A 10,271-nucleotide genomic window follows, 5' to 3' on the forward strand; every position below is an offset into this window, starting at 1 on the left:
TATTAATATGTTTTATGGAGCAATTGAAACATTTTATGGAAGTTAAATCATTTGCCAGTGGTCAAAGAGCTCATGTGTCTCAAAGGTTTGATCAAACCCAGAATTATTAAATTCAAAGCCCATGCCTTTAGACATGGTTTTGTGTATGGATTGTATTTGGCAAAGCATAGGTTCTAGCTTTATGATCTAAGTCTCAGCTGCAAACTGCTTATGGCATATATGATCTAAACAAATTATATAAAATCTCTAAGCCTTGAATTTCCTTCATCTGAAAATGGTAGCAATAAAACTTTCCTTATAAATGTTTTAAACATTAAACATTTCCTTATAAATGTTTAAACATTATGTTAGGTGCCTCAAAATAAGTTGGTGTACAATAAACATTTCCAGGTTTTTTTTTCCTATAAGTAGGACACAGAGATAGTACAGGGGTTAAGGCACTTACCTTACATGTAGCTGATCCCCAGTTTGATCACCCTACACATGGGCTTCCAAGCACTGCCAAGAGTGATCTATAATCATAGAGCTAAGAGTAAATCCTGAGCACTGCTGGGTGTGCATCTCTGTCTGTCTGTCTGCCTGTCTGTCCCCCCCCCCCCGCCTCTCTCTCTCTCTTACACTCACACACACACACACACACACACACACACACACACACACACACACACACACACACACACACACACACACACACACACACACCCCAAAACAATGAAATTTTCTGTAAAAGATAATCAGTATTGACTGTGATGGATTATTTTTGTAAATCTTAATTCAGTGGACATTTTCAGCAGTATTTTCTCTTTGGGTATTAGTTTGTATCCCCAGCAGAGAATGTTAAAGTGATACTATTAAATGAAAAACAGCAAGAGAACTGAAATATAGGTATAAATTTAGTAAGGATAAAATTTTCCCAGTAAGAGTAGGCAAGAGATGTTTGTGTGTGAAATGTGGAACCCTCATAGAAATACTGAGAATTGAAAACCTTAAAAGCTGAATATATTCTAATAAAAACTAGATTTTGCATTAAACAGACTTGAGATGGATTAGTTTGTTTTTTGTTTATGTGAAAATAGAAACTTTTAGTTCATTCATTAGAGCAAGGAAATCTAATTCGTGAATTATCAGAAAAGGCCAGAGAAGATAAAATAGAGCTATACTATAGAAAACCTTCAGTATCATTCTAGAGTTATATCTTAACATTAATTAAAAAAAAATTAAGTTGGTAAGATGGCACAAGGGTTAAGGTAACTACCTCGCATGTAGCTGACTTTAGTTGGGTCCCAGTACTGCATGTGATACCCTGAGTACCATCAGGAGCTACTCCTGGACACAGATCCAAGAGTAACCCCTGAGCAAGAACTGCTGAGTGTAGCCCAAAAACAGACAAAAAGTTTGAATTTATTTTAAGAATGTTTGAGTCAGCAGCAAACACCAAATAAACTTAGTGCCTCAGGTTTATCCAAACAATTGCAGCATCACATCACAGGTCACTGTCCTTGCCTATCTGACTCTGACCTACATTCAATATAGTTAAAAAAGATCTGCTTGCCGAACAGCTTTCACTGGGTGTGTGTTACTGCAACTCTCAGTTGCTGCTTATACTGTTGACTTGAACTCCATATCTGCTACCATGCACTAGGAACTGTGAGCTCTGGCCCAGATCCCAGATCTCCTTGATCTCTTATTCTGTAGTGCTGTAGAGGGCACCCGTGACAAATTCCTAGCAGCCAGTCAGGCTCACACACTCAGAATTACAGGCACAGAATTGATTTTGTGAATGTGAATTTCTGATAATAGGTCAGACGATGCTTGAATCTTTAGTGGAGAGCTCATGTAGTATCAGGTATTATAAATCGACAAATTAAACTCCTCAAGCAAAAGGCACAAAGTGGATGGATCAAAACACAACCTTCTGCTCATAGAAGGTACACTTGAATTTTCACAATAGACAGACTCAGATTAAAAGGCTGAAAAGCAATCATATAGGCAAATGGTAGTCTAAAAAAATAAGCGTGGATGGTCATATTTGTATCAGATAAAATTGAGTTCAAACCAAAGCTAATAACAGGTGTACATTATATGTTAAAAGATTAGTATACTATTTATCAACTTATGCACCCAATGAGAGGCTAACAACATTCTTAAAGCAACTATAGAGACCTGAGGAAAGACATTGATAGCAGTACAATAGTTGCAGATTTTAACATTTCACTTTGCCATCTGTGAATATATCAACCAGATAGAAAACAATCATGAAACAATAGCCCTAAATAAGGAATTGGAAGAGCTGGTTTGGTTTTGGGGGTTTTATATATGGGGGGTGGGGGGTAGACACCCGGCGATGCTCAGGCACCCAGCAGTGCTCAGTCAGTGCTCACTCCAAGAGCAGGCTTCTGATGAGGGACTGGATGGACCCAGGACAAGCTGTGAGCTACCCTGGCATCGAAATGGACCAGGCCAAGGGGCATAATACTTAACTATAAGTTAAGAGCATGGTCATGGACAAACTGTCATGACTCAAAAAGAGGAAACTGAATAAGGACCCTGCTGGGGTTAGGAAAGACTAACCTGGCCAGAGGACTGAGGTCTGGAATATGTAGTGAGATGTCCCGAGGAAGAGCCAAACTTTAGGCTTAGTATATATCTTACTTTGCTCATACAAAATGACATTGCTGGAAATATTATAAGAAGTAAATTTACTATAATTGTGTAAATGGATTACTAGCTGAGGAAAGGAGAAAGCAGTACACTGGATAAAATCCCACCCTTAGGTGGATCTCCTAGTAATCTTGAGTAATCTCCTTAGATGAGATTTTGTCCTTGAGTTAATCTCCTGAAGGAGTGGCTTTACCTCTTTGTTGTTATGATAATGTTCAACCCCACCTTTGCATCCCCACTCTTCCTGATTTTTATATAACTATGCTGTAAGGGGAGGGGAGAGGAGAAGAAAGGAGAGGAGAGGATGGGAGGGCAGAGGAGGGGAGGGAAGGGGATGGTAGGGAAGGGGGGAGGGAGGAGAAGAATGAGACTAGACGCTGGGGAAGAAAACAACTATTCTGGTACGAGGACTGGAGTGATAGCACAGAGGGTAGGGTGTTTGCCTTGCACGTGGCCGACCCTGGTTCAATTCCTCCACCCGTCTTAGAGAGCCCGGGAAGCTACCGAGAGTATCTCACCCACACAGCAGTCTGGCAAGCTACCCGTGGCGCAATCAATATGCCAAAAACAGGAACAAGTCTCACAATGGAGACGTTACTGGTGCCCGCTTGAGCAAATCGATAAACAACGGGACAACAGTGCTACAGTGCATTTTGGTACCAGACTGTGGGACTAGACTCTGGGAAGGACTCTGGGAAGGAGATGCTAAGAAGGAGATGTTGAGAGGGAGATGAAGACTAGATGCTGAGGACTAGATGTTGAGGATGAGATGGTCGATGACTAGATGTTGAAGACTACAATTGTGCCTTAACTGTAGAGATCGGACAACACTGGGGAGGAGAGAGAAATAAACTGACTGCCGATGAGCCTGGGGCTGGATTCCTGTTCCTTCGCCAGTAACCCCTCCTTCGCCTGTTGCCTGTTGTCCATCGCCCATCACCTGTCATCCGGCCTGGGGAGGTGGCTCTCGGCCACCAAACATCCTGCATCCTACCTGTGTGCGGGTCCACCATTGCAACACTGTTCTTTTTTTTCTTTTATTTTTATTTATTTATTTATTTATTCATTTATTTATTTATTTATTTATTTATTTTTGCTTTTTGGGTCACACCCAGCAGTGCACAGAGGTTACTCCTGGCTCATACACTCAGGAATTACTCCTGGCAGTGCTTGGGTGACCATATGGGATGCTGGGAATCGAACACTGGTCAGCCGCGTGCAAGGCAAACGCCCTACCCGCTGTGCTATCTCTCCAGCCCCCCCCCTTTTTTTTCTCTTTTAAATGGAAACTTAATAGTGGATATTAAGTGAAATAACTCCGAGAAGGGCAAATGCTGCATGATCTCATACATGGTATATAAAGAAACAAAGCTAAGGGATGGGCAGGGTTAAATAAAAATAAGCCTTCTGACTTTGACAACAGATCTGAGGTTCTCAATCAAGTAATGAGAAGGGGTGAGGGGTAAAAAGAGAAGGGATAGAACGAACTGGAAAGAATCTGAGAGTTGAGGTGCTTCAGTGTTAGTGGAGTGCAGTATCATTGTATGACAAAAGCATAAACATTTACAAGTCAGTTACCTCAGTAATAAAAACAAAAATTTGAAGATCTGAAAAGCTACGCGGTAGAAATCATCTATCAAGGAAAGATTTTTGTATCTTAAAATTTAGATAGAAATGAGTTGCCAATGGGGCTGGAACAATAGCACAGCAGGTAGAGCGTTTGCCTTGCACGTGGCTGACCCAGGTTCGATTCCCAGCATTCCATATGGTCCCCTGGGCACTGCCAGGAGTAATTCCTGAGTGCAGAGCCAGGAGTAACCCTTGTGCACCGCCAGGTGTGACCCAAAAAGCAAAAAAAAAAAAAAAAAAGAAATGAGTTGCCAAAAGAGAATGCACTTCTACTTATTAACTGGGGAATGGAGGTAAGAGTAGGATAGTTGTTAACAAGACATGCTTAGTAAGCACTGATTATCTCTGTTCACATGGGTCTAATTAGATTTAATTACTGAATAAGGCCACATTTATACTTTTGGCCACATCTGGAGGTGCTCAGGGTTTACTTCTGGCTCTGCGCTCAGGAATGTCAACCGGCAAGCTTGGGGGACCATGGGATGTCTGGGATGTCTGGGACTGAACCACAGTCGGCCTCGAGCAAGGCAATTGCTCTATCTGCTGTGCTATCGCATCAACCCTTATAAGACCACATTTAAATCAAATGTCATACTTAACTAATAAGTGACATTATTTTTATATATTTTAGAAGATAGTATAAGTACATGTATTTTTTAGCAATGTTTTTATGGATTTTTGTTTTTTGTTGTTGTTTTCTATTTCCATGCCTACATATAGAATAGAATAGAAAACATTAAATAAAATGAATTTCAAAATGAAGTAGTTATGTGTGATTATGAATGTTTCCTTTGCTGTCCTTGGCAGTTTGGGAAATAACCAATTCAGAGTCTAATCTAACCCTGGCCCGTTTTATATAACTGCAGTGCTGGTGGCACCTTTCTTCTGTGAGTGCATCAAAGACAAAGCATTAAAGAAAAATGTAAACAAATGACCAACTTTCTTTAATCAGATGCTTCTACCTTGTAAACAGTATTATTACCCATATCTACTCTTTATTTAATCAAATTGAAACTGTATGGTATTAAACTTATAGTAAGTCATTTGTTTTATTTGCTTGACCCAAAAAATCAAAAGAAATAAATCTGGTTTTAACCTAGATTATAATGTTCTGAAACTCAATGTTACTGCTTTATCATTAAAGAAAGAACACAAGAAAACATTTTATTATATATCAGGTAGTGTTAAATGTAATATATTTTTACTGCCACTCTGGCTGTTTTAATGTTTTTCTATTGAAGTTCTAAAAAGGTGATTTTTAATTTTAGGGTTTAAAACAGGATCATCCTAAAATATAGACTGGATTTCTATTATCAGTATTCTTTAAAGAAAAATAATATCAGTCTAAACTTCAATCACTTTTATGGTATAGTCCACATTTTAATGAGTTATTTTAAAAATACATTGCCATTTACATTTTTTAGACATTTTAATTATTTGTATTCATTTTTTCTCAATGCAAAAGATTAAATGCAGGACCACACACATGCAAGGCAAATTCTCTACCAGTGAGCTACATTCTCTAGATATTTTTCAGACAATACAGTTACTATTCATTTATTGCAATTTCAGGAATACAGCTCAGGGCCTTATATGACTGAAACATGTGAAGAATGGCCACTGAGATATCTTACAAATATTTATTTTTATAGTACTGGTGACTGAAATCCAGTGCCTTATAAATGCAAGGTAAATGCTTTTTTAAAAAGAGCTATGTCCCCTCAAACAAGATCTTTTAAGAAACTAATCTAGATTCTATTTCTTCATTCTATAGAGTGATGTACAGTGACGTTCCTGTTGATCATCTTAATATTGCTCCCTGGAATGAGATTATCATCATCCCCTTCAATCAAGCAGTCCCACTGATCAAAATCTTTCTGAAGTCCTGTAAAATATAAAGATTAATAATAAACCTGTTAAGCCTTTGATAACATTAAGCAGTTTTCATCCACTAGATGGCACCAGAGTATCACAAATTACACGGTGGAGTGTAGGGATGGGATGTGGGATTTAGTTTTCCCACTGTCCTTAGCATGGAAGTTCAAGGTTTTTGTAGAGAGACTATTAACTTTGTCAGGTATATGATGTTCTATGTATGCAACAAACAAAATTATTCAAAACATTTTTTTAAACTGAGTACTCTTGTAGTAAATCAACTGGAACCGAAACAAGTGGAATTAATGTTGTATCTAGAGAGTTTTGTCCTGAAAAATCATCTGGTATATTTTACAAATAAATAGAAACTTCTTACCCAAATGCTTTTGTAAGAATGCTAATGAGGCTTTGTTGGAAAGATCAATTGCTACATTCGAATCTATTTTTCCTTTTAATGCAAATATGTAAGCAGTTATTTTGCCAGTTACAAAAGTGAAATCAGCAAAATTCTGATGGACTGAGCCCCTGAAAAAGAAATAAGATATTTACAGATCACATTGAAAAAGCAATTTTTATAGTTAGGGTGCTTGAAAGACATTACCTGACTGGCTCACCTGCTGAAAAGCAAAGGGATTTGATCCCCTTAGATCACGGCTGTATTCATTTAGGGATCTTAGGAGTTTGTATTTATCTCCCTTCCTACAAAATGGTTCAAACTTCTTGTTTTACTATCCCATCTTACTCAGCATCTTGGTTTTTGAAGAAATGGGTGCAGCTTTCCAATGTACTAAACATTTCCTTTTTCAAGTAGATGGAATGTGTTCATCTTACAGATGCATGAACTCAGAGCCTGAAGCTCTACTACCACCATCAAATTTGATATCAAGTTGATGTCAGTTGATTGGTATTTAACGTTTTGCATTGGATTAAATAGATTCAAAGAAGAAATTTTCTTTGTACTATTAAGATGGCAACTACCCTATAAGTACACTTATGCTACTCTTTAAATTCGCTCACAGAACATGAAATAATACAATGGTCCTTGTTCAATGTTCATTTTAATTTTCTACTACTTCTGGGACAAGCACACTTTTCTTTCTTTCCTTAACTCTCTAGCTATACGTAGGCATTTCTCAAGGATCCTACGACCATTTTCCCCCCATTTACTGTGTTTATTGACTCCCAAACTGTTTTCTAAAATACCTTACAAATAAATTCTGTGCTATTCAAATTAGTGAGCAGACATCTCTTTGAGGATTTTCCAGGCTCCACCTAAAAAATTCTAAGATGAAAACATATCATTCCAGCTCCTAACAGTGCAAATTTTCCTCTTCACTTTGCTGCTGATTAAGTGTGCCACCATTCCTTTAGTTAGCTGTACTCAGAATAGCAAAGGCACTCCTTCTCACTCTGCCCTATATTGCAATCAAAACTCGAGTATCTGAAACACAAGGACGGTAGAAACAGGTCATGAAGGAGCTGGGTGGAGGCGTGGATGCTTTCAACAACTGAGGAAGGAGAGAGTGGGAAGAAGTGAAAAGAATAAGAAGGAAGGAGTGGGCTTCTAATAAATAGGGAAGGAAAACTAGAGGTAAGGATACATCAGATAGATGTAGAGGAAAAGGATGAGGGTGGGGCCTTTATGGCCTTGGTGAGGCCAGTTTCAGTATCCAGTCTGGGGCTATGGGAGCAAGAGTGAATGGAACTAAAGAAATGATTAAATATAAGAAATATTAAATATTAGCTATTTTTAAAAAAAATTCCAGCAGACAAAAGATCTCCTAAGGAAGCAAAAGAGAAATTGGATGTTGCTGTATTTTTATTGTTTTCAAAATAAAATTTCACACATATAAATTAAATAGAAGTTCTTGCCTAAAATGCCTAAACTCTTTCTCATCATCTGTCCAAGCTTTCTTGCTGATTTAAGACCTAACTCTGCTCTCATCTCTTATAATCAATCTTTTCTGACTTGAATGGAAAAGATACCTCCATTCTCTATGAATACAAAATATTTTATATCTACATATTTTTTCTTCCTGCCAACTGTTCTTTTCTCCTAAATACACCAGTTTTCAGGTACAAAAGGGATGAGCTCTGCCTTTGTTTCATAACCTCATGTTGCAAATTCAGAAGGCTCTTGGGAGTTACGGTTTATATCCATGAATGAAAAATATTATTACTGATCCCAATTATAGCTTCAGAAAATTTACATTTTTATTTTTTTCACACCAGGTAAATACATTGTAAGTTTCAACAGAAGACCTGAATTTTTCTAGAGTTCCTAAGCTAGCCTAGTGATAGAATAATGCCCCATACTGCCAAAATGTGTAGGATTGCTTTTGTATTTAGATGTAGCATGTGCCTTAATGTGAATTTTAATGTTACCAACTCAAATTTAATAAGCTACATATAATAAAACTACTTAAAATATTTGCATTTTTTAAGTCTGAATATACTTAATCAGATATTCTTCCTCACTAAATATTTACTTAATAAATATTCCTTACTAAAAATTCTTCCTTACTAAAAGTGTAAATAATAAATTTAACAATTCTATAATGAAAACCAAATTTTATAAAATTAGTTTCTGCTAATTAGTTTCAAGTTTCCACTAATGCTTACCTGATTGTGATCATTTTTCTTTCTTTACCCGGTAAGTAGCTTTGTTCCATTTTTTCAATATTTTTATGATATTGAAACCGCTCAGAGTTAATATAAAAAAGGGGTTGAGGAATTCTGGAATATACTTCATCACCCAATGGAAACATCCATGCATCCAGGGCAATACCGCATCTGCAGATGTTGGTTGACAATGATCAAAAAACATCTTTCCATCCTAGCCAACATACAAGAATTTTCCATAATGCTCATAAGGATTAGTGGCAACACAACATGACAGTTTATATGGATTATCTCACTGGATTTCAAAAGGAGGAAGCTATGTGATTGGCTTTAAGATGTAGCAGACTTGGAATTCTAATTTTCCTTAGGAAGCATGTGGAAATATGTAACCTTTAAAATAGTTTTATTTGGGACCAGGGGGATAGTACAGTGGGTAAGGCATTTGCAACCCTCGAACCCTGTTCGATCCTCAGCACCCCATACGGTTCCCTAAACACCACCTAGAGTGATTCATGAGAGCAGAGCCAGGAGTAAGCCCTGAGTACTGGCAGACCCCCCTCAAAATAAATAGTTTTATTCATTTTTGTCACATTGTTTTCAAAATATTCAATAACACGACCATCAAATTATAGGATATCTGGAAAAGTAAATGCACAATTTCATTGTGTTTCAGAAATTCTGAAAATCCTCTACTATATTTGCTATACCTCTTTCATAATAACTATAAACTCTGCTTTATCTTTTAGAGGTATCAGAAAATTGGAGAGAAAGATATAGGGTTTATCATTTAAAGGGGTGACCTTTTTAAAATAATTTTACTTTTATAAAAATAAGTTTGAACTTTAGAATACTATTTTATACACTAAATGGATAAAAAATTCTGTTTTATACATATATATATATATATATATATATATTTGCTTTTTGGGGTCACACCCAGAAATCCTCAGGGGTTACTCCTGGCTCTGCACTCAGGAATTACTCCTGGCAGAGCTTGGGGGACCATATGGGATGCTGGGAATTGAATACGGGTCGGTTGAGTGCAAGGCAGATACCCTACCCACTGTGCTATCACTCCAGCCCTCGAACTATATCTTGAGTCATAAGGTAAAGTTTCACAAATGATTTTGCCTATTTTGATATGTTGGCTTCACATAGTCTCATCCATTTGGAAATGAAGTGGTTCAAGAAATAGAATATTGGGGCTGGAGCGATAGCACAGCGGGTAGGGCATTTGCCTTGCACGCGGCCGACCCGGGTTCGATCCCCAGCATCCCATATGGTCCCCTGAGCACCGCCAGGAGTAACTCCTGAGTGCAAAGCCAGGAGTAACCCCTGTGCATCGCCGGGTGAGACCCAAAAAGCAAAAAAAAAAAAAAAAAAAAAAAAAAAGAAATAGAATATTTTTGCAAGTTCAAACACAGACTGATTTGGCCCCTATTTCTAAACACTGTAATTTTTATTATAAGATATTGATGGGGGGG

General features: G+C 37.5%; 1 protein-coding gene across 1 annotated transcript in view; it reads right to left on the reverse strand.

Moving 5' to 3' along the window:
• Nucleotides 1-5,645: 5,645 nt before the first annotated feature.
• PLA2G7 (phospholipase A2 group VII) overlaps nt 5,646-10,271 on the reverse strand; it is a 39,794-nt gene continuing 35,168 nt past the window's right edge. The window contains exons 10-12 of the mRNA XM_004605949.2: nt 8,788-8,958; nt 6,542-6,690; nt 5,646-6,175 (exon numbers count right to left, since the gene is read on the reverse strand). Of these exons, the coding sequence (XP_004606006.1) occupies nt 6,054-6,175; nt 6,542-6,690; nt 8,788-8,958 (442 nt within the window). The 3' untranslated portion in view covers nt 5,646-6,053. The remainder of the gene's footprint in view (nt 6,176-6,541; nt 6,691-8,787; nt 8,959-10,271) is intronic.

This window comes from Sorex araneus, chromosome 4 (assembly GCF_027595985.1).
Source record: "Sorex araneus isolate mSorAra2 chromosome 4, mSorAra2.pri, whole genome shotgun sequence".
Taxonomy (NCBI): domain Eukaryota; kingdom Metazoa; phylum Chordata; class Mammalia; order Eulipotyphla; family Soricidae; genus Sorex; species Sorex araneus.